A 26,286-nucleotide genomic window follows, 5' to 3' on the forward strand; every position below is an offset into this window, starting at 1 on the left:
AGTTATATATGCTTATATATATATCTTAGGTATATATGTATGCTTATATATATAAGTGAAATGAGTGACAGCAATAATACAAAGGATGGAGGAAGGAATTAGGATAATTTTATTATAAGGTATTCACACTATTTGTGAAATAGTATGATGTTATTTGAAAGTGGACTTTGGTTAATTGTAAATGTATACTGTAAACTCTAGGGCAACCACAAAAAAAGTAAAACAAGAAGTATAGTCAATATGCTAAGAAAGGAGAAAAAAACAGAATCATAAATAAGGCTCAATTAAAACAAACAAAAGGCAGAAAAAGCAAAAGATAAAAATAGAAATGAAGAACAGCAACAAATAGGAAACAGTATTGAATATGGCAGACATTAATCCAACAATATTAATAATCACTATGGATGTCAATGGTCTAAATGCACCAATTAAAAGACAGAGATTGTTAGACTTCCAAGTGCATGTTGTCTAGAAGAGACCCACTTTAAACAAAGATACATATAGGATAGGTTAAATGTAAATGGATATAGAAAAACATATCATGCTAACATTAATCAAAAAAAGCAGGAGTAACTGTATTAGTTTCAGACAGTTATCCGTGCTAAAGAAGGACATTTATAATGATAAATGGTCAATACCCCAAGAATACATAATGATTTTAACGTGCATGCACCTAACAACACAGTGTCAAACTTGTGAGGTAAAAGCTAAAAACTGCAAAGAGAAATAAGTCCACTATCATACTTAAAGACTGCAACACCCCTCTATCAGAAATGGACAGACACAGGAGTATCTGAGCAGAAAATGAGTAAGGACAAGCTTGAACTCAACAACTCCATCAGACAACTGGGTATAATTGACATCTCTATACTACTTCACCCAATAATGGCAGAACATACATTCTTCTAAAGCTCATGTGAAACATTCACCAAGGTAGACCACTTTTTGGGCCATAACACACACCTTGGCAAATTTAAAAGGATTGAAATTCTACAGTGTCTACTTTCAGACCACAATTGAATTAAAATAAAAATCAGTAACAATGACTGGAAAATCCCAGAATATGTAGAGAATAAACAGCACACTTTTAAATAACACTTGGGTCAAAGAGAAATATCAAGAGAAATTTTGAAATATTTTGAAGCAAATAAAAATGAAAGGGGGTAGGGGAATTGACAAAACAGGTGAAGGGGATTAAGAAGTATAAATTTCTAGTTATCAAATAAATAAGACAAAGAAATGAAAATTTAAAAAAAATAGGGAGAGAGGAAGGAGGAGAGGGAGAGATAGAAGGAGAGAGAAACTTTAAACTTTGAAATGCAGAGAAAGCAGTGCTTAGAGGGAAATTTATAGCACTGAATACAAATATTACTAAAAATAAAGATCTTAAATCAATCATCTGAATTTCCACCTTAAGAAAACAGAAAAATAAAAAGAAAAAAGAAAAAGAAAATAAAATTAATTCAAAGTAAGCAGAATAGAAATAACAACAATTAGAGAGGAAATCAATGAAATGGAAAATTGGCAACCAATAGAAAAAATCTACAAAATTGAAACTAGTTCTTTGAAATGATAAATAAAACTGATAAGCCTCTAGCCAGGCTAAGTAAAAAAGAGAATACACAAACTATAAATATTAGAAATAAAAGAGAGGACATCAAGAGAGGACATCACTACAGTTCCTACGCACATTAAAAGACAAGAATACTTCGAACAACTCCATACCCATAAATTTGATAACCTAGATGAAATGGACTATTATTTTAAAAAATGTAATCTGCCAAAACTCACATAAGACGAAATAGACAATCTAGATAGGCCTATTAACTTCTATTAAGGAAATTGAATCAATAATTAATAATCTTCCAAATAGGAAGCACCAGGCTTGGATGTATTCAATAGTGATTTCTACCAAACATTTAAGGAAGAAATTACTCCAATTCTCTATAATCTCTTAAAGAAGATGCAGAGGAAATACTTCCAAACTCATTCTATGAGGCTGGTATTACCCTAATGCCAAACAAAGCAAAGATGCTGGAAGAAAAAAAAACAAAAACTACACACCAATGTTTCAAAAATCCTCAACAAAATATTAGCATATTGAATCCATTATGTGTAAAAAATTATACACCACGACCAAGTAGGATTAATCCCGGGTATGCATGGCAGGTTCAACATTTCAAAATCAATTAATGTAATTCATCACAGGCTAAAAAAGAGAAGTCACATGATCATATCAATAGGTGCAGAACAAGCATTTGACAAAATCCTACACCCATTTGTGATCAAAACTCAGTAAACTAGAAATAGAGTGTGGACATGAGGGAAACATCCTCAACTTGATAAAAAAAAATCTATAAAAACCTACAGCTAATATATTACTTAATGGTGAAAAACTCTTAGCTTTCTTAGTAAGGTTAAGTATGATATCCCCTCTCACCACTCCTTTTCAACACTATCCTGGAAATTTTAGTTAATGCAATAGGACAAGAAAAGGAACTAAAAAGTATACAAACTGGGAAGGAAGAAACAAAACTGCCTTTGTTTATAGATGACATGGTCATCTATGTACAAAAGCCAAAAGAATCATCAATAAAAAACCTTCTGGAACTAATAAGTGATTACAGCAAGTTTGCAGAATACAAGGTTAATATGCGAAAGCCAATCATTTTCCTATATACTGGCAATAAACAACCGAAACTTGAAATTAAAACACAATACCAGTTACCTTAGCAGTGCCCAAATGAAAAAATTATAATCTAAAAAAAATCTGTATAATACCTATATAAGGAAAACTATCAAAGACTCAGTGATATCAACAAAGAACTAAATAAAGTTCCTATCCATGTTCCTGGATTAGAAGACTGAATATTGTCAGAATGTCAGTTCTTCCCGGCTTGATCTGTAGAGTCAATGGAAATCTGATTCAAAATTCCAGCAAATTATTTAATGGATATCTATAGACTGATTCTAAAGTGTCTATGGAGAGGCAAAGGATTCAAAATAGTCAACAAAACATTGAAGGAGAATGAAGTTAGAGGACTTATATTAACAGACTCTGATTCTTTCTATAAAGTTATAGTAATCAAGATAGTGTGGTACTGGTGAAAGAACAGCAAATAAATGAATGGAAGAGAATAGAGAGCCCAGAAATGTAGACACACATAAATATAGCCAACTGATTTCTGACAAAGGAGCAGAAGCAATACAATGGAGCAAAGATAATCTTTTCAACAAATGGTACTGGAACAACTGGACATCTACATGCAAAAAAAAAAAATGAATCTAGATACAAACTTTACATCCTTCTAAAAAATTAACTCAAAATGGATCATAGAACAAAATGGAAAACATCTGTAATCTCTCATTTCTTATGATGCCTTGATTTTTGTGTTTTGTCACCTTTTTTTTTTTTTTATGTGTATGACCTAACTTCCCTAGAATTCTAAACTCCTTAGAAGTTAGATAGAATCTAACTTCCTGAGAAATCTGTAAGGTCTAAGTTGAAGCAGAATCCCTTGAGAGATAATTTACTTCTGTCAATTGCTTAAGACATTTTCAACCCAAAGCCACTTTAAATTTTCCCTTGTTTGATGCTTCTCATACTGCATAAGTAGTCCCAACATGAGCCATCATGAGGTTATGAGATAGAGAGAACAGCTGGACTCAACTCCCTTCCAAAGTTAAGGAGATACCTGAAGGATCATTCTTTTTTTTTTTTTCAGGCAAGAAAACCTTTTATTTTAAACCACAGATAGTCAGCAGGTGGCCACAACTATCCATGTTTCATTAAAATCACATAAAACCTAGGTACAAAAACACCACTGATTATTGCTCTAGAAAAACTATGTAAAAATGTAAATACGCACACTAAAAACACCACAGTATGCACAGGACTCGATTTTTAAAGCAAGCGCATGGAATGCTGAAGGATCATTCTTAAAAATACACTAAATTGATCCTGTGCTCTAGATGTTATGATCTATAAGTGAACTAAATCTTCATAGAATTGCTATGCTCTGTGCAAGGATCTAAAGATACTGTAAGGAACCTGAAACATGTTATTCAGGTTGTGTATTATATGACTCATGATGAATGGGTCTCAGCTAGGATAAAACTCTTAGGGGGCTTATAATATAGAGGAAACTATACATGCTGGGTGGGAGGAGGGGAAAGTTGTCAGCTGGAGGTGACCATTCACCCCAAGTGTGTCTCATTTGTCTTTTGCAACCTGGTGCACTTCCTCTGATATTGAATCTGGATGTTGTGCCTGAAGTATTGTAGAGCTGTCCCAAGAAAATGTACATGCTGTGTATGTTGTATTTCCTATCCTAAAGCATTTTTTAAAAATTGTGGTAAAATACACATACCATAATATTTATTATTTTAATTAATTTTAAGTGCATAGTTCATTGACTTAACTACATTAAAGTTATTGTGCAACCATCATCACTGTCCATCTCCAGAACTTTTTCGTCATCCTACACTGATACTCTGTGCCCATCCTATACTGATACTCTGTGCCCATTCCTGTTCTAGCCTTCCAGCCCCTGGTAACCATGTTCTACTTTCTATATATTTGGCTATTCTAGATACCTCATACAAGTGAAATCAATATTTGTCCTTTTTGTGTCTGGCTTATTTCACTCAGCATGTCTCCAAGATTCATCCATGTTGTGTCATATATCAGCAGCTCATTCATTTTTAAGGCTAATATTCTATTGTATATATATATAACACATTTTGTTTATCCATTCATCTGTCAATGGACTTTAAGTTGCTTCTACCTTTTGGCTATTGTGAATAATGCTGCTATGAACACTGGTGTACAAGTATCTGTTCAAGTCTTTGCTTTCAGTTGCTCTGGGTTCCACCCAGAAGGGGAATTACTGCACCATATGGTAATTCTGTTTAATTTTTTTGAAAAACTTCCATACTGCTTTGAACAATGGCTACATCATTTTACATTCCCACCAGCAATGCACAGGGATCCCAATTTTTCCACATCCTTACCAACACTTTTTATTTTGTTTGTTCATTTATAATAGCTATCCTAGTGGGTGTGAGGTAGTATCTCATTGTGGTTTTGATTAACATATCTCCAATGATTAGTGCCTTGAACACTTCAGGTGCTTATTGGCCATTTGGAGAAATAATCTATTTCTTTGGAGAAATATCTATTCATCTTTAAATTGGGTTGTTTTTGTGTTGGAGTTCTTTATATATTCTGGATGTTAAATCCTTATCAGATACATGATTTGCAATGTTTTCTCCCATTCTGACATTTTACTTGGTTGATAGTGTCCTTTAAGTCACAAAGGTTTTAATGCTGATAAAGTCCAATTAAGCCTCTTTTTTGTTGTTGCCTGTAATGTTGGTGTCATATTCAAGAAAACAACTGCCAAATCTAATGTCATGAAGCTCTTCCTGATGTTTTCTTTCATGAGTTTTATAATTTTAGTTCTTACATTTAGGTCTTTGATACATTTTGAGTTAATTTTAGTATATGGTGTTAGGTAAGGGTACAACTTCATTCTTTTGCCTGTGGATATCCAGTTCTCCCAATACCATTTGTCGAAGACTGTCTTTTCCTCATTGAATTGTCTTGGTACCCTTCTCAAGATTCATTTGACCTTATATGCAAAGGTTTATTTCTGGCCTCTCTATTTGATTCCATTGGCCTAAAAATCTGACTTAATACCAGTACAACTTTTTTGATTATTGTAACTTGCAGTCAGTTTGATAACAGGGAGTGGGAGTCCTCCTGCTTTGTTGTTCTTTTCCCAGGTTGTTTTGTCTCTTTGGGGCCCCTGGAGATTCCACATAAATTTTAGAATGGATTTTTCTATTTCTGCAAAAAGTTATGTTGCTGTATTTTGATAGGGATTGAATTAAATCTGCAAATTGCTTTGGGTAATGACAACTTAATATTAAGTCTTTCAAACCATAAACATGGGGTTTATTTCCATTCATTTAAATCTTCTTTAATTTCTGTCAGCAAAGTTTTATAGTCTTCAGTGTACAAGTCTCTCACCTCCTTGATTAAGTTAATTACTACGTATTTTATTCTTTTTGATGAGATTTTAAGTGGAATTGTTTTCAAAATTTCCTTTTTGCATTTTTCATTGTTAATATATGGGAACACAACTGATTTTTGCATGTTGATTATGTATCTTCAACTCTGCTGAATATGTGTATTGGTTCTAATAGAGTGTGTGTGTGTGTGTGTGTGTGTGTGTAATTGTTAGGGATTTTTACAAATAAGATCATGTTAAACAGAGATAAATTTACTTCTCCCTTCCCAATTTAGATACCTTTTATTTCTTTTTCCTGCCTAATGTTTTGGCTACAACTTCTAATAGCATGTTTAATGAAAGCAGCAAAAGTGTGCATCCTGCTCTTATTCTTGCTTTGGAGCAAAAGTTTTGTCTCTCACCATTATGATGTTAGATGTATGTTTTTTAATATAAGCCTTAATTATGTTAAGGTAGTTTCTTTCTATTCCCAGTTTGTTGAGTGTCATTAATATGAAAACATGCTGAATTTTGTCAAATGCTTTTTCTGTATGTGGTATATCACACATATGTAATATACTGTGGTATATTACATTGATTGCTTTTCATATGTTGAAACATCCTTGCATTCTGGGGATATATTACACTTTGTCATGGTGTATAGTCCTTTTAAAATATTGCTGAATTTGTTTTGCTATCATTTTGTTGAAGATTTTTACATCAATGTTCAAAGAGGATACTGGTCTGTAGTTTTCTTGTAGTTTTTCATCAGGCTTTGTAATCAAGGCAATGCTGGTCCCATAGAATTAGTTAGGAAGTATTCCCTTTTCCTCCATTTTTTGGAAGAATTTGAGAAGGACTGGTGTCTGTTTTTCTTTAAATGTGTGGTATAATTCTCCAGTGAAGCCATCTGGTACAGTCATTTTATTTGTAGGTAGGTTTTTGATTACTGATTCAATCTCCTTACTAATTACAGATCTATATGGATTTTCTATTTTTTTCTGATTCAATCTGAGTAGGTTTTGTGTTTGTAGGAATTCTTCCATTTCATCTAGGGTATCCAATTTATTGACATACAGTTATTCATAGTATTCTCTTATAGTCCTTTTTATTTCTATAGAATTGGCAGTGATGTCCCCATTTTTGTTCTGAGTTTAGTAATTTGAGTCAGGTCTCTTTTTTTTTCTTAGTCAATATAGCTAAAAATTTTGTTGATCTTCTCAAAGAGTCAATATTCGGTTTAATTGATTTTCTGTATTATTGTTCCATTTCTATTTTATTTATTTCTGCCTTAATCTTTATTATTTTCTTCCTTCTTCTAGCTTTGGGTTTAATTTGTTCCTTGTCTAGTTCCTTAAATTTTAATGTTATGTAGTTGTTTCTGAGGTCTTCCTTTTTTTAAAAAAAGATTTTGTTTATTTGTCAGAGAGAGAGCAAGTGAGCACCACCAGGGGGAGCGACAAGTAGAGGGAAAAGCAGGCTCCCCACTGAGCAAGGAGCCCCAGGACTCTGGGATTATGACCTAAGGCAAAGGCAGACACTTAACCAACTGAGCCGCCCAGGCATCCCATGAGATCTTTCTTTTTTTAATGTAAAAAAGAAGGGTTTTCTTTTTTAACCCACTTACAGCTCTAACTTCCCTGTTAGTATTGTTTTCCGTGAATCACTTAAGTTTTGGTAGGAAACATAGGGCCAGAAGACAGTGGAATAATATTTTTTAAAGTGCTGAAAGAAAATAACTGCCAATCCAGAATTCTATATCTAGTGAAAATATCCTTCAGGAATGAAGGTAGAATGAAGATATTTCCAGATGGAGGAAAGCTACTAAAAGGTTTTGTCAGCAGACTTGCTCTCAGCCAATAACAATACCATAACTGTGGTCAACACTTAAATAAGACTTACTATGAATCAGTTGTTGTTCTAGGCATTTTATATGAACTCACTTAATCCAAAAGGTTAGTACTATTAACATCCTCATATACAGATGAGAAAAAAAAAAAAAAAACCAAAAAAATGTTAAGTAGCTAGTAAGTAGTAGAGCCAGAATGGAACGCAAGCAATCTGGCTTCAGAGATGATGGTCTTAACTATTACTTGGTACTATCCTGTAACTGACTTGCACAAAGTAACTGGAGGATATTTCATCACATAGATGAAAACCATTTTAAACAGATTTAGTAATTAAAAAAATTTTTATTTAATGCTGCTCTCTAGAGATAAAAATAGGAAGGCAAGGAAACAACTTTGATATATTACTTTGAAAAAAGTTCTATAGAATTAGGATGAAATACTGATTTATCAACAGTAATCATAACAATAAACATTTTTTGAGTGCTTACTATGTGTCAGGAGTTGTTTTGGGGTCTGAGGATATAAAAATGAACATGAAAAAGTTCCTGTTCTTAGGGATTTTATACAAATTAGGTTATACAAATAAGTACATAATTGCAATATAGCATGTGCTATAATAGAAGCATGTACAATCCCAAGGAAGATACAAGGTAAAAATGCTGTAGAAAGTAAGCATCAGTATAATCATGGCTGTTTTAAAATAGTAATTTTTTAAAAGCCTAGAAAATGTTCACAAAAAATGAACATTTAGGAAAATATTCCACAATTTCTTATGCATAACTCATATAGACTACTATCTCTGTTTTAAATTTGTAAATAAACTCTCAGTTAAATCAGCAATGAACAGGAAAAAAAAGCCACAAGAATCTGTTACCACGCTGTGTATTTATTTTAATTTTCAAAGCCTTCAGCATAAAGATGATGGACTTATTCTAAAGTACTTAGAATCAACTCCTGCTGATTAATTTTCTATCACTCAGCAGTCATGTGGATTCAGAAGGTAGAAGAGGAATTAATCCAGAAAATTCTTTCAATAAGACAAAAAGTGCTATTTCTATACTGTATCAAGAAAGCTATAAAGAGTTACTTTAACAGTTGCAAAGAATAAGTTCTCCAGCTAAACTGTGGGATCTTTAAGGTGAGGGCCATGTCATAATTTTCTTTCTATCCTTAGTATCTCTGATGGTTAATTTGGGGCCTAGAAAATAGAGTATTTATGTTTGCTGAATTAGATTTTTATTACAAAAGAATTAACAAGAGATGAAGTTTAATTTTTTCCTGACTATATCCTTGTATGTCAAGAAAGAGTTCTTTTATGTTCAAATGTCACTACTTAATTCCATAGAGAAAAGGATCAAATGTGACCCTTGACCTCAGAAGTGTAGGGAATGTAAGTATGTTTAAAAAAAGAACAGCAAAGGGGTGTCTGGGTGGAGCAGTTGATTGAGCCTCTGACTCTCACTTTTGGCTCAGGTCTGATCTCAGGGTCATGAGATCGAGCCCTGCGTTGGGCTCTGTGCTCAGCATGGAGTCTGCTTGAGTTTCTCTCTCCTTCTTCCTCTGCCCTTCCCCCCGTACTTTCTCTCTGAAATAAATAAATAAATCTTAAAAAAAAAAAAAAAAGAACAGCATAGAAGAATGATAAGTTCCTTAAAGATCAGCATGGACTTTTAAATTTAAAATTTCTACATGCTATTGTAATTCTTTTTTGCTCTTACTTAAATTAAATGTTATAATATAGTACCTATGACAGCAAAAAGAATACAGTAACTAATGACCAATTCACATTTCCCTGTAGCTGTGTTTCAAGTGTCTGCGATTAATGGGATATAAACCCTAAGTAACAGAAACGGCATTATTATTCATATTCCATGTGCTATGTAGATATATTTAGTTTTGTATTCATATTTCACACAGGATGAATAAATGGCTATACATAATGATTATGAAACCATGCAATTATAAAGTGGCTGTGTATTTTTAGATTGCTCTGAGATCAACTGCCTATTAATCAGTGGTCATTAAATCAATAGATTCTAAGTTGATACTTCTGTCTTTAACTTAAATGATGTATGTTGTCCTCATTAAAGGAGATTTTAATCTAAGAGTAACTAAAACAATAACATCACACAGAGAATCGATGTCACCATCTATGTCAACAAAGCCATAGTTTTAAATATACTAACATACTACTAATATACTATTAATTCAGCTTCTTTTTATGACCACACATGAATATGCCTTTTTACAAATTCCTACCATATAAGAATAACTTATTGAAAAAAACCTCTACTGTTTTGTTTTATTAAATTAGCATTTGATGACAATTAATGATTATTAATTGATGATTACAAATAATCACACACAAAAATAATTTTACATCTTAATAAATTGGACTCCTCTCTGGGTTTGGATTGACACCTTTTAGCAAAATATAATATTTTCTAAAAGTTTAAACATAATATGTAAAAAAAAACTTGAGGGAAAATGGTCAAGATTTAGACAGGATACTAAGACTCTGAACTCTGGGGAAAAAAGGGAGCAAATTTAAGTGTTATTGACTGAAGTTTCTTATGTTTATCAGTCTATTGTAGTGATTAGTGGTATGGAATTAATTTTCTTTGCAACATGTTAGTGACTTTCTTACCTAGAGAGCATGCCCAGAGGTGTAACATTAAGTGATCCCATCAGCATTGCCAGGGCCATCCCTGGCGCTTCCCGTTCTATTACTTCTTTTGTGGCCTGTAATTAAAGATTAAATAGCAGACTGAGTGAAATTAGCCAAAAATAAGGAAGGCAGAGTAGTAAAATTAACTTAAAAATAATTATAAATCATACTTTCTATTGACCATACTTTGTAGTTCCCTAAACATTGTTTTTAAGGTATCAAGACTCAGTTCTTCGGGACTAGTGAATAAAAGCTAAGAACCAGGACATCCAGGGAAATTTTATACATTAGCAGACCCTTCTTACCTCTTATAACTCGGAGGTATTTGATATAAGTCCCATCTAATAACCTAAATTTTAAGATGTAGACTTAGTTAGCTATAATAGCTCAACAGATTTTCATAGGGCAAGAAATTTGGGTACTTTTTGACTATTACGCATGAAATAATTAATCCCTGAGATCATTTGTATCTCTCCCAGCTCTATGATTTTATGATATAATTAAAACGAACTCAGGAAGTCACCACGTCAACTTTCTCATGTATTTGGTAGAAGAAAAACTCAATTTGCCATCTTCTATATTTTCAATACAAATTAACTATCTTATTTTAAAAAAGAATCAATGAAGTGATAGGCTTTCACTATACAATAGAAGTTTTAAGATAGGGCGTTCTTAACACAAGTGTGGTTAAACCTGAAATAAGAGAATGAAGAAGACAGGAACATTTCCCTTTCTAAAGGTCAATCAAAATGGGTATATATTTATATTGTGATGGTAAAGATATGTTTTAGGCTAAAAGTTATGAGTGAAATACATGACCGAATCCATTCCTAATCCTCTATTTCTACAGATGTTAACAGGTTAAAATAATTGGGAGCAATATAGGAATAAAGCCTGCAAAATAAACTATTCCATTAAAGAAGAAGAAAGGCAAATGAAATAAAAGGAAAATTATGGAGGAATATAGAGAAAGGTTGATTTTTTAAGTATTTTATTAGAAGTAGAGAGATAGTGCTAAATAAGATTGTAGCTCTGGACAAAATTTAGGTTAAGGACTTGGCAAAGTAAAATGTATCAAGTATGTGTTAGATGCTGGTTGATGTTATAAACTTTTAAGATGCATATAAATTAGTTATTTAATACCTTATAATTATATAGAATAAAGGATTACCAGAATTAATGTGATCTACTGGTCCACTGAATCCCTGCATAATGTAGTATTTAACAATGGCAGAAATTTTAAAGAAATATTAACACTACCATTATGCTTTTCAATAAAACCTGACTTAAAAATAGAGAATTTTGGGGGTGCCTGGGTGGCTCAGTCATTAAGTGTCCGCCTTCAGCTCAGGTCATGATCCCAGGGTCCTGGGATCAAGCCCCACATCAGGCTCCCTGATCAGCAGGAAGCCTGCTTCTCCCTCTCCCACTCCCCCTGTTTGTGTTCCCTCTCTCGCTGTATCTCTCCCTCTGTCAAATAAATAAATAAATAAATAAATAAATTTTAAATTCTCTAAGAAATTCTTAAATTCCTAAGTTTGGGAGTTAATTACTTTGATTTAAATATATAGCTAAAAAATGTCAAGCTAGCATTATTCAGAATCTATCTGTTGTTTTCCAAATTCAAGCTATCTGGTATGACTTTGAGGTCTCCTGAGAAGAAACACTTTCTATATTACAAACTGCTTTACTGATGTTTATAACTTTTTCTTAGAGACTGTGAAATCTTAGAGTCTTACAAATCAAGCATGTAGTATTACTGAGAACAATCTTAAAAGAATTCTTTCGATAGGGCTAATATTTATTTCATTATCTACTTGAAAAAGTCACAAAAGCAGTGTTCAACATTTAATGAATTTGGGATCATGTAAAGATGATGTACTCCAAAGTACAGTAGCACACTTTATTTAAGGGAAAATGAAAAAAATATAAAAATAGCTGAGAAGAAGTCTTTCACTTAAACAGATACTTCAAATAACAACATTTATCCATCCATCCAACAAATATTTATTAAGCATCTACTATGTACTAGGTATTATTCTAGGCATTGATGTTACAGTAGTGAATAAAACACATTTCTAAGAGTGTGTAAATTCAGTGTCACCTACTACATGAAAAACCTGATTGATGAATTACATATGAGAATTACCTACAAGAGATGCAATTCACTAATTTCTATAGATTCTCTAAAATACACCTTTGGATTTGGTTGGGCCGCAGTGGTCTACCTAGAATGCCTTTTCCGACTCTTCAAAGAATTGTTTTACTGTATGCAAGTGGATCCAATGAAATGGCTCAGTGAAACTCATATTTATATTAGGAAGTATTTGAGGCCATTATATACCACATTTCTCTGTGATCCTCTTTAAGAGGAGCTATTGGAGAAACTTTCTCTTAAGGTACTCCTCTGTGCCACCAGTTTTTTTTTTTTTTTTGGTCTTTTTAAAAAAATTACAGTGCTTGTGAATCAAGTTACCCTTGAAAACAGAGACAAATCTGTGGATACTTTTTAGTACAGCACACAGCTTAATTTCCTCTTATTTTTCCTTGCCTTATTTCCCCACATTTATCTTATTAAAAGTTCTGTTGTGTTTTACTTATTTGGGCAAACCATCCTAAATATTTTTCAGAGTATTAATAACTGTATGGATGATGGATAGATGGATGGATGAAAAAATGTATTCTTTTTTTTTTTTTTAAGATTTTATTTATTTATTTGAGAGAGAGAATGAGAGAGAGCACATGAGAAGGGTTAGGGTCAGAGGGAGAAGCAGACTCCCTGCCGAGCAGGGAGCCCGATGTGGGACTCGATCCAGGGACTCCTGGATCATGACCTGAGCCGAAGGCAGTCACTTAACCAACTGAGCCACCCAGGCGCCCGAAAAAATGTATTCTTTACAGAGAAGTCTTCATCTTTTTCTTAACATAATTTAGGGAGGTCAATTGATGGTGAAGTCCTCTAGATATCTGGACCTATAGACACAAATTTTCTTTATTTGAGAACATAAAAGGAAAATATACGCTGTGGTGATGCCACTAAAAGGCACTAGTGTCTACAGTGGTTAGTGCTGAAGTTGTCAGACTCTTTCTAGGACTACCACAAATCAACCTCTTCGATAAGGTATTTCTAAATAATGCACAAAATAGCCTTTTTTACATCTATATCAAATATAGCTTTTCTATAAAACATCAGAACCCTTCTATTTCCTTTTTATTTTCTCTTCCTCTAAAGCTGTTTGGTATAGCAGAAAGATCACCATCTGTGAAGTCAGACAATGCCACCACACAGTTAAGCTTCATGAGAGCAAGAGCTGGATGGGTTGCAGCACCTAGCACAGTGCCCAATTTATAGTATGTGTACTAAATAAATATTTGTTGAATAAAAGGATGAATAAATGAACCAATATAGGTTTGAAACCCAGCTGTATCACTTAGTTTCTCTGTGAATTAGAACAAAATATTTAATCTCTTGGAGCTTCTGTGTACTTATGAATAAAATGGAGATAATAACAAAACCTACCTACATCTTATGAGAATTAAATCACCTAGTATAGAATAGGCATTCAATACATGTCAATTCTCTTTATGCCTCTTCTTTCCAATCCTCCTTATATCCTTGAAGTTTTGATTATACCAGTTAGAGAACAGGAACAATACAAAAATCCAGAAACCAAACCTAGAAAACAGTGGTTGAAAAGCAAAGATGAGGGGAAAGAGAACAGAGAGCAAGAACCTAAATGTAAGAACACTGGCAAGTGGGGAACAGGGAGCAGAATACTGAAATACTGGATCTAAGGAATAAGCAACCAAATGAAATGTTTGAATTGGAAGATGGACAGGAGGGTAAGAGCTGGGTAAAAACATATAAACCATAAATGAAAAGATACAACTAGAAGGCAAAGAGCAAGGGAATAAAACTCAATTTAGAATAAAATGAGAAAATATTATCTATCTAAATTATTAGAAAATAGAAACAGAAGAATAGTTTTAATAAGTGTAGCTTTATCTGTGCCTGTTAATGAAGAGATATCAAGCACTCATTATCAATAGGCTATTTATAATCAATGACAAAAAAGAATGCCATTAAAAGTTTGAAATTTTTTCTTAATTAGCTTAAAAATGTTTCCAACTTTCTTATACATTATTTATTCATCAAATTCTTTTTTCCTTGAGCAATAGCAGAAGTTTATATTCCTACTTCAGATATAACCTTTTCTGAACTACGAGAGTCCAAAATAATAAAGTTTAATTGGATTTAGCCATTCTCTTTAAATAAAACATTTCATCTTTAACTTCTAAATACTTTCTAAACTATGAAAGTTGTTAAATACTTTCTAAACTATGAAACCTCCAATGGAAAATCACTTATTGTGATCTTTTTCTTTTATTAGTGACACTTTCAAGATAACATTAAAGTCAAAAAGTGCTTCAAAGACTGCTCAAGTTGCAAAAAAAAAAAAAGCATGTCATAAACAATGATTTTATAGCCCAGAGAACTGGTCAATGAAATTCAGATCCATTTTAATTTCACAGGAAAAACAATCTTAAAAAATGTTATTGCTAACAGGTAATGATGTTTAAATATGTATAGGACACATATTAGCTAAATGTAAATGTGCATAAATTCCTTATACCTCATGGTGACTGTGAATAAACACTTAGTATAGAACTTTTATTTATTTTTCTAGACATATTTTTGTCAATAATCTATATATTAATAATTATATGCTTGCTACTTGACTATATAAATTTAGTAAAATTTCCTCCTAACAATTCTTGCACTGCCCTCTACTGAATAACCTTAAATAACAAAGAGTATCTTTGAAACACTATCTAATAATGTTACTAATAATATTATTAATAACGTTACTCTACCAAGGTAGGATATTTACAGCAGTGGTTCTCAGCCTTGAGCATGAATCAGAATCTCCTAGACTCCTTGTTAAACACTGACTGCTAGGTCCCACCCAGAGATTTTGATCAGAAAGTCTGGTTGGGGCCTCAAAATGTACATTTCTAACAAGTTTCCAGGTTGATGCTGGTCAAAGGACCAAATTTTGAAAAACACATTGCAGATGGAAGAAATGAAGCAGATTAATGATAATGTATACCACTTGATCTAATCTTCATGATTACCTTATGTTCAACTTTGTAAAGCAGATTGAAATAAATGTGAGGAGTCTTTATCAGAGCAAATATAGACCTACTGAGGAGGTAAATTAGGTAAAAAATAGGCAGTTTAATGACAGCCAATTAAATTTTCCTTACTTTATCGATTAAAGGGCAAACACATTAATTTTATTTTACAACTTAGAAAAGGGTTGTAATAACCTAAACATTTAGAGCCTGCTTCTATAATTATCCTATGGTACAAAGAAGCTATCTTTAATATACTTCTTTTCTCAGGATTACACATGATGGATAAAACTTGTACATGACTAACTCCTACGGATATTCAAGGAACACCAGCTATAAATCTACTCTTCTCTCATTTAAGAAACAGCAGAATGGAAGAGTCACATTATTCTAAGGACAGCCTTGAATTTATTCTAATTAATTAAAATATTCATTTGCATATTTTGTTCATTTTAAATTAGTTGCAAACACCTTTCAACCAATCATAACACATCAGTGTATCATAACGTGTGATTAAGTGGTTAAATGCTACTGTAACACAGAAGCTGCAACCAGGGAATGGAGGTAGCTATCTCAGTTTTACTTGGAAAATATGATCTTATTTGCGTATTTCTTTTCCTCAGAGTTTTTAGCCTTCTTAAATATTTACATCTTCCTCCACTCTCGGAAGAAGTAGAAAACTTTTCAAAATGGAGATATTCCCATTTTGTTTTTCAGTTAAAGTTATACAGTGTTTAAATAAGATCTTGGTATAATGAAAGATCAAAGGAGACAGTTTAATGGTACAGAGAAAACACAAAAGAGTAAAACTTTAAGTATTGCAGCAGTGTCATTTTCCATTCTATTCAATGAACATATACTTTGCAGTGAGCATGAGATGCCAAGACTCCAGAGTTGAAACTCAGTTCCCATTAAGTGTCACAGAGTTAACATATCATCATGCTAAGTAAGGTTCTAATGTTTAAAGATAAGTATTTCTTGTATAGCATGGCCCCTAAAGCAAGCCAACCAATTTATCTAGCTCAACAAAAGGATTTATTTATTTTTTAGATTATTTTTTTTAAAAAATTATTTATTAGAAAGAAAGAGAACAAGAGAGAGAGACAGCAAGAGTGAGAGCGGGGGGTGGGGGAGGCCGGAGAGAGAGAGAGTGAGCAGGGGCGGAGGGAGAGGAAGAAGCAGACTCCCTTCTGAGTAGGGAGCCCAATGTGGGGTTTGATCCCAGGACTCTGGGATCATGACCTGAACTGAAAGGCAGATGCTTAACCAACAGAGCCACCCAGGCACCCACAAAAGGATCTATTTTAATGATGGAATAAAAACTGGTTTCTGGGCTACTGAGAATATGCTTTTTCATGGGTGATTATAAGATTTCCAAGTGTTACTTTATGAAAAATCTCACTATGTTTGCTAACATTTAGATCCCAACCCTTGTTAACCAACTTGAGAGTATATAGCAAGTACTTCCTAACTTTACAACTTTTCTTTTGACACAGTGAGTTATTTTTCACATTATTTTCCTCCTTTATCTAAACATTAACTTGATAATCAAAATATCAAACAAAAAATCAGGGAATTCAGATGAGAAAATTATTTTTGTGAGATTTTCATGAGAATACTTATCATCATATTCCACTTATATTTTAGCACTACTTCACATCTCACTGCAGGGAAAGGTGAAAGAATGGTGATATTTCTATCGATTATTAGCATTTTTATATCTGCAATATACATTTATTCATTTTTGGCATTATGTGAAAAATAATAAAGTTCTCTTTTAAGGTAGGGTGTGGTTGCATATATCTTTTCTTTTTTCCTTTTTTTTTAAAGATTTTATTTACTTATTTGAGAGAGAGAGAGAGAGAGAGAGCGCATGTGGGGGGGGGAGAAGGAGAGGGAGAAGCAGACTCCCTGCTCAGCCCCGATGTGGGGCTCAATCCCAGGACCCTGGGATCATGACCTGAGCCAAAGGCAGATGCTTAACCGACTGAGACACTCAGGCACTCCTGCATATGTATTTTGATCTATATAGAAAAAAATGTTACTCATTCATACTCTTCAAAAGCTGATATATAGATATAGGAAAATATCCTGTTTCTCAAATCTGAAGAAAGAAGAAGTTGAAAGATGATACAATTTGAAATTGTACTAAAAGGGGGCTGTCTGGTTAGTCAACTGGTGAGAATATAACCCAGTCTCTATTCCAGCTACTCTGGAGTTGTTTTTTTTTTAAAATGTAGTTAGCAGTGTATAATATAAACAGAAACATAAAGCTGCCTAAAAAAATCTATACATTGAATTTTTACTTTATTATGATACACAATTACTTGGTATACCTAAAGCAATGCAAGTTTTAATATTCATATAACAACATAACTAACTGTGCTTAAACATCTTAATTGAGACTAAAAGAAACAAGCTCCCCTACAACCCAGCAGTTGTACTACTAGATATTTACCCCAAAGACACAGATGTAGTGAAAAGAAGGGCCATATGCACCCCAATGTTCATAGCAGCAATGTCCGCCAGAGCCAAACTGTGGAAAGAGCCAAGATGCCCTTTTCAACAGATGAATGGATAAAGAAAATGTGGTCCATATATACAATGGAATATTACTCAGCCATCAGAAAGGATGAATACCCAACTTTTACATCAACATGGATGGGACTGGAGGAGATTATGCTAAGTGAAATAAGTTAAGCAGAGAAGGTCTATTATCATATGGTTTCACTTATTTGTGGAACATAAGGAATAGCATGGAGGACATTAGGAGAAGGAAGAGAAAAATGAAGGGGGTGGGAATCGGAGGGGAAGATGAACCACAAGAGACTATGGACTCTGAGAAACAAACTGAGGATTTTAGAGGGGAGGGGGTTGGGGGATGGGTTAGCCCGGTGACGGGTATTAAGGAGGGCACATATTGCATGGAGCAGTGGGTGTTAAATGAAAACAATGGATCGTGGATCACTACATCAAAAACTAATGATGTGGTGACTAACATAACAAAAAAAAAAAGAAAGAAAGAAAGAAGCTCCTACTTTAGGCCTATATGTACTACTTGCAAATGGCTGTCAACTGATTTTAGAAAGTCTAAAACTTTGCTCTTTTGCCCTGAGATGTGATAATTCTCACTGTGGCCTCTTTATAAAGTGTAAATTACATGAAGAACATGTAATTATCACGTTTAAAGTTCTCATTCTGCAAAACTGGATTCTCACCAAAATAGGCACATGTGATAAAGTAAGAGGAACAAGAAATAGGTGAAGTAAAGGAAGTGGGATGAGTGGAAGAACTGCTGAGAAGAGAGAAAAAAGCAAAAACAGCTCCTTTCTATTTTAATTATCATTATAAAGTGTTGTACTTTGTCATCTCTATATACCACCCTCAGTTTTAAAATTAGAAGCCAATTGGGAAAGAAGAAAATGAGTAAGTCCTTCCTAAAAAGAAAGAAATCCAATATTTCTGTTGTTTTGAGAAAAACTTAACTAAGTAGAAGTTCCATTAGTAAAGACGAGAGAAAAATGTATACACGTAAGTATCTGGAGCCTATGACATGCTGTAGCTTGAATTAAACCAGTTGCTCTACAGTTTTGCTCATGTAAAAATTGATTATAGAGCTACTAATGTCTCAGTTTATGATCAGGCTTTTTATTTATCATCTATAATCTAATAGTATTTAATTGTTCACATATTAAATGATTATCAGTTTATGTTTTTATGCCTCTGGAAATTTATCTATCTCTCAGTTTTCCATTTGTAAAAAGGGATAATGATATTTGTTACTCTTCTTAAAAAACTAAAGTGTTAACACTATAAAAAATTTTTAGCTAACTGAAAGGATGTCACAATATAATACTAGTATGACAACATACACATTAAATTTATAATGCTCTGACAAAGGCTCTTATTTCTCTTATTTACTACACTGGAGAGCTAAACATGAGTAATATTTTTAACTACATAATTCAATAATTATAAGTTTTTATTTATGGTCCTTTCTTATAAAACACCTACTGATATTTTCTATTTAAATAATTAACATATTCCTGTATTACATAATACAGAGAAGATTTATTACTTCTCTTTTTGTAAATTCTACGACTAATCCAATGCCACAGGGTAAATCAACAGAAAACCCCAGAAAGGAACTCAGACCTATGGACTCCATCCAATTCTGAACTTAATCCATTAATCTGTTATTGTATGTTTTCAGTTTATAAGACATTGCACCCCATTCAGACATAGGAATGATTTTTTTTCTCTGCTTAAATGCAATAAAACATATAAAATACTTAGTATCATTCCTAATACATATCAAATACTTAACAAATGTTGGGTACTATTATTTATACTAACACACAAATCTAAAGTCTCACCTATGTTGTAGAAATTGTTATAGCCAAAGCAACTGTGAAAACTGAATACTTCTATAAATAGGAGTACAGAATAGAAATTATGAGAGGAATGTCTGTTTTTGAATGTACATGAATTACCAGAAGATGTCTAAAGAATGTAACATGCCAGCAACAATCTTGAAAATTTAATGAAGAATTATCAGGAACAGCAGTTTTGAAGACACTGATTACCAGGAAGATAGCCTTGGACATTACCATACCTCCGAAGGAGACTGGGAAAGGAATGTGAGAAGATAGAAAATATCTTTTGAAGGAAAAAGAACTAATAGCACCTCTTGATTTACGCTTTTGCCTAAGTCCAACAGAAAACAGCAATGTAGGGATGCCCGGCTGTTGCAGTCAGCCAAGTGTCTGGCTCTTGATTTTGGCTCAGGACATGATCTCAGGGTTGTGGGATCAAGCCCCACATCGGGCTCTATACTCAGCGCGTTGTCTGCTTGTCCCTCTTCCTCTGCTTCCCCCCATTATCTCTCTCAAATACATAAATAAAACCTTAAAAAGAAAGAAAACAGCAATGTGATTATGTTCCCAAGCAAAGATGAAAAAATGTGTCCATAACTTTATATTAATTTTTAAATTTCCCTAACAATCATACACTAAAAATTAAAGCTGTAAAAACAACAGCTGTCAGGATGGGAATAAGATTCAGGATGGTGAAAAATAGGGTAACACAAAGAGGCAATGTTCCACTCAATTCAAGTTAATGCTCTGCTGCTCATATTAAACACAGGGTTCTTAACATACTCATTTTCAATCAACTATTATTATACTCCATAGTAGAAAAATTTACTTTTTAAGAGCCTCCACATATACAAGAATGGATTAAAAAATTCAGTAAGTTACAACCTGGAAGAAATAGAAAAGGAAGAAGACATTATTTACTAAATAAAACTGACATAAGTTAGATGAAGGAAAATCTTTACCTTTATTATATTGGAAGAAAAATCTCTTAACAAGAAACTTAAAAATAATCAGGGGCCTAATTTTTAAAAACTGTTCTAAAAAGAGGTGCAGATATCCTTTACCACTGAAAAAGGTATAACCACAGGAATGCAAAAAAATCATAAATATAAAGAAAGTCTTAGAAAATTAAATCAGTTCTCATATACACTTTAATTTGAAAAACGTGTATAAAAATATTTTATTCAATGAGGTTCTTCCAAGGAATCATAATTTTTATAGACTTGTGCACACACACACACACACACACACATATTTTTTTAGTGTGGAATTTGGGGTTAATATCTCCAAATCAGGATCTGTAATTTAAGCTTTGAGGATTGCAGACTCTTTCAGAACATCCATACTATAGTACTTAGAATAAGGTAGTTTGCTATCCAAATGAAGCCTATGTTGCCCTAAAGACAGATTTAAGAAAAGTCAAAATAGAGTCCATTATTAAAGAAAAAAATTACACTTCGTAAAATGAGGAATTGGGATTGAATTCTTCAAGTTAGGGCTATAGGAAACTGAACAGTTGACTTTATTAGGGCAGATGGTAGGAGTGGGAGGAAGTTGGTTGTATCTACTGGCACTAAATAAATCCCATCATCTAGTCAGAATGGGTAGAAATGATTATCCTTATTAACATACACACAACACACATACCAACATACACACACAGCCATGAGGCTGTTCATTTATAACCTTTCCTCTTTCAATGTTACCTTGATGCCCATTTTAGTCCATTGATACGCTCTAGAAATTGTACCCCTAAGTGTGGCTTAGTTATGCAAGAACCAAACCAAATTCATAAGAATCAACCAACAAAGGATATAAAAAAAAATCAGTTCTTTTTAAAATTCAGGTTTTTAAAACAAACCTGAAAGATTTGGTAACCAAGCAATATTATTTTATACTGAGGTAATTACGAATAGGTTAACTTGGGTCTTCTCTTCACATAAAAAATTAAGTATCCAAGAGCAGAGGATACCCAATGCAGGAACATTAAGTGGAACAGATGGAAATGCATTTTGCTCAAAACTGCAATAGGAAGGGCAGACTTCTATACCTAACAGAATTTGCCTCTAGGGAAAGGACAGAAAACAAAGAAATAGGTGGGGATGTGGGGAACAGCAAGACTAGATTCTGTCATGTCCTGGTTTCCCAGTTTGGTTTTTTTCCCCTTAATGCAAGCTGCCCAGAAGCTATGAGATATTTTGAAATTTTCTCTGAATAATTTTCAGATACCATAGCTTCATCAAATTCTCTATCTTTTTAAAGCCTTTTCTACTACAAAATGATGGGTCAATGTAAAGAATATTTTCCTTAATCTTCTGACCTGTCTCTGATCAGCAGCAATGACAAGAAGATATCAAAGAGAAACATTAGTTGTTTAAACTGAAGGAATCAGAAAAAAAAGAATAAAATTATGACATAGTATTCATTCCCAGCACCTCAAAATAAATGTGGCCTAAATCAATCAGGGCAAATGTAGGTCTACTCTTAGAGCTAGTTATAAAAATGGAGATTAAATCTGAGTTGTTCTTGTGTCACTGAGAGAGGTAGGTCAGGAAGCTAAATAAGTAATAATTACTAGAAATCAAAACATTAGTCTGTGAAAAGTGGTTAAGATTATTAAAGCAGAGGACAAATGATAAGGGTCATTATAACTGAAAAGCAAGCTCAGATATTTAAGTTTTACCTTAGAGCAATATGAGACACTATAATGTTTTGAGTCTAATATGACATTTCAGGCATAAATCTTTAAAGACAAGGTCACTGCTTTTGGTTAAACTATAGATAACTGTAACTTAAGACTCAAAAATGAGTGGGTTTTCAATCCTGGCATTTTTTTTTTTCTTTCAAGATTTTATTTAAATTCGAGTTAGTTCACATATAGTGTAGTATTAGTTTTAGGGGTAGAATTTAGTGATTCATCCGTTGAATATAACATCAGTGTTCATTATATCAAGTACCCTCCTTAATGCCCATTACCCAATTGCCCTATCCCTCCATCTACCTCCCCTCCCGCAGCCCTCAGTTTGTTCCCTATATTTAAGAGTCTCTTATGCTTTGCCTTCCTCTCTGTCGTTATCTTATTTTATTTTTCCTTTCCTTTCCCTATGTTCATCTGTTTTGCTTCTCAAATTCTATATATGAGTGAAATCATATGGTATTTGTCTTTCTCTGTATTATTTCGCTTAGCATAATACACTATAGTTCCTTCCACATCATTGCAAATGGCAAAATTTCATTGTTTTTGATGGCTGAGTAATATTCCATTGCATAGATATACCACATCTTTATCCATTCATCAGTTAATGGACATTTGGGCTCTTTCCATGTTTTAGCTATTGTTTTCAATCCTGGCATATTAAGATCATTCTACAGGTTGGTTTCAAGATTTTTCAGAGTTTTTCAATTAAGTGGGATAGTAAAATTATTATAAGTCAGAGGTAAAATTATTATGTGGGAGGAGCAAAACTTTTAATATATTATCTTACATTAAAATATACTATTTTTATTATGTAATAAAAGATTTTATTTATTTTTTTATTTAGGCTCCAAGCCCAGTGTGGAGCCCAACACGAGACTTGAACTCACAACCGTGAGATCAAGACCTGAGCTGAAATCAAGAGTCAGACGCTTAACCAACTGAGCCACCCAGCTGCCCCTGTGATAAAAGATTTTAAAAACTTGTTACCTAAAACATAAAAGTGGAAAGGCACATAGCAGCAGAAAAAATGACAATACTGAATACATCAGGAAGAGAAAATAATACAATGCTTATTCAATTCAATTTTGAAATATACGATCTTAAATATATATATCTAAAGTATAAATATACTTTAGAACTTTTAATATAAACCACAAATTTAATAGGTACATGGCACCCTAGGATTTGATATATTGTTTTCCTAATAAATGTGGTCTGTTTTCTATCCAAAATTTTAGAACAAGTTTCTGTATTATATTATGAACCTCAAAGTAGACATTTCACATATTTACAACACAAAATGAAAACCTGTGTAAAATAATTTATAACTTTTTCAATACTTTGAAGATACTATTTTTCTGTCTGTTTCATTCCAATGTTGTTTAAAAGCCTACTGTCATTCCTTTGTAAGTGATCTGTCCTTTCTCTCTGGCTACTTTTAAGATCTTCTCTTTTATTTTCGTTTTGAAGTTTCATTTTAATGTATTCAGGCATCAATTTATTTTACTTATCCATCTCAATTTATACTGTATCTCTAGGACATGTGGTTTCATGTTTTTTCAGCAGTTTGGTAAATTTACAGCCGTTACCTCTGTAATCATTGCCTTTCCTCCATTCTCTTCTTTTGGGGCTTTGATGTAATGTAGTTTGGACCTTCTCATTTCTTTCTTCATACCTTATGTCTCCCCCATATTTATATAACATCATCTCTCTATGTAATTATTCCAATATGAAGTAATTTTCTCAGAACTATGTTTCAGTATGCTAATTCTTCTGCTGGTCTAATCTGCTGTTTCATCTCTTCACAGATTTAAACATTTTAATTTATATTTTCCCATTTCTAGGAGTCCTATTTTCTTCCAAATTGCTCATTCAAAAATAATGTTCTCTTGCAATGTTTTTACCTTGTGTGTCTTTGTTCTTTTGAAGATTTCATCATAGGTAGCTTAAGCATACATCCTGGCTTTTCAGGGACAGTTTGATAAACTTCTCTGTGCCTGTATCCTGTCTGGGTTAGCATTAGTCCTAAACAAAAGTTCCCTAGTATGAAAAATGAATGACAGTGGTCACCAAATTCTGGGATGTGCTGTATTTTGTTTCTGACAGTTCTAGTAGTTGTCACATTTTTCAGTCCCCCTATTGATTAATGGTTTTGCTGATATTCATTACTTGACCTTAATCTGTTGGAGTATAGCTTACCTAAACTAGGGAAAATTTCCTTTGGTAAAAATTTATTTCTGCTTCTACCTTTAACTAGAGGGTACATTTAAGCACTGACTGGTTCCACTTCAACCTCCCACAGTGGTCTCACAGACTTAGGGAATCCCAGACTGAATTTCACATACTGCTGTTTGTCCAAGCCTAAGTGTCTCACCAACACTGTAGCTATAGCCATCTGTCCTCAGGGTGTCTCCTCTGTCTCCAAAGTCCTGGTTTCCTACAGTTCTGGCTCCTGCTCCCTGCTGCTTTGACCTACAACTCATGGTAGTTTTTGGGGGAGAGTGAATCTAAAGAGAGTGTGTGTCCTTTTACATGGTATGCTCTACAGGTTATTTCCTGTTAAACCGGATCAAGTTTTTCTACAGTGGGAAGGTTTTTCAAAGTACTAAAACAATAATTATTCCAGGCTGTACCCTCTTTGTAAACTGCTTTATTTCCTACAAAATTAATGTCTTTTATAACATTACACTGAAATTTTTGATACATTGCAGATTGCCCTACAGAAAAATGGTACCAATTTATACTCTGAACAGTGGTCTTTTCTCCCAAACCTTGCTACTTCCAGGCAATCTCTGTTTTAAACAGCATTTAACTCATGTACACAAAGCAATACAATATTTTTGAATTTTACATTTCTTACCAATTATAATGAGCACATATTTAAAAGCAATTTGCTTCTTTCCCACTGCAAACTGTCTGATTATATCTTTTGTCTGCTATTCTATACTGGAGGCCATATTCTTCCTGTTGAATTATTAAGAAATTTCTACATATTAAAATATTAAAACTTTGGCAGTTGAATCTCTTGTAAATGTTAATTTTTAACATTTAACATTTGTAACAATTTTTGCTTAGTTGGCATTTCCATTAAGAGGTTTCCAATGTTTAATGATAGGGGGTTCTATCAATCTTTTTATTATATTTGCTGGTTTTATGTTTCATCTAGAAAGGTTTCTCTTACCTAAAGATCATAAAAATAACTTAATTTTTAAATCATAAGCTTACAGCTTTTAATTTTAAATATATAATCATCTGTAGTTTAATTTTAGGTTGCATGATCCATTTCCACCAAAATGGATAGCCAATTTCCTCAACATCTTTTATAGACTGACCCTTCTTTCCTTGAACTTCTTAAAATGTCACATTTATAATGTGTTAAATTCCAATTTTATACATAGTTATATTAATAAATATCATTTGGTGTCATTTATCTCTGACTTTATTTTCCTGTAACATACCAAATACTTTAATCACTGTGCCTTATGTTTTTACATCTGATTGAGTAAGGCCTCTCATTGTTTTACTTAAAGAAAGCACTAGCTAT

General features: G+C 33.0%; 1 protein-coding gene across 8 annotated transcripts in view; it reads right to left on the reverse strand.

The window, feature by feature from the left end:
- Positions 1-26,286, reverse strand: part of GPHN (gephyrin) — a 607,453-nt gene that overhangs the window by 285,363 nt on the left and 295,804 nt on the right. For all 8 annotated transcript variants that reach the window (XM_044918131.1, XM_044918125.1, XM_044918130.1 and 5 more), the window contains one exon: positions 10,512-10,606. In XM_044918131.1, the coding sequence (XP_044774066.1) occupies positions 10,512-10,606 (95 nt within the window). The remainder of the gene's footprint in view (positions 1-10,511; positions 10,607-26,286) is intronic.

This window comes from Neomonachus schauinslandi, chromosome 9 (assembly GCF_002201575.2).
Source record: "Neomonachus schauinslandi chromosome 9, ASM220157v2, whole genome shotgun sequence".
Lineage (NCBI taxonomy): Eukaryota > Metazoa > Chordata > Mammalia > Carnivora > Phocidae > Neomonachus > Neomonachus schauinslandi.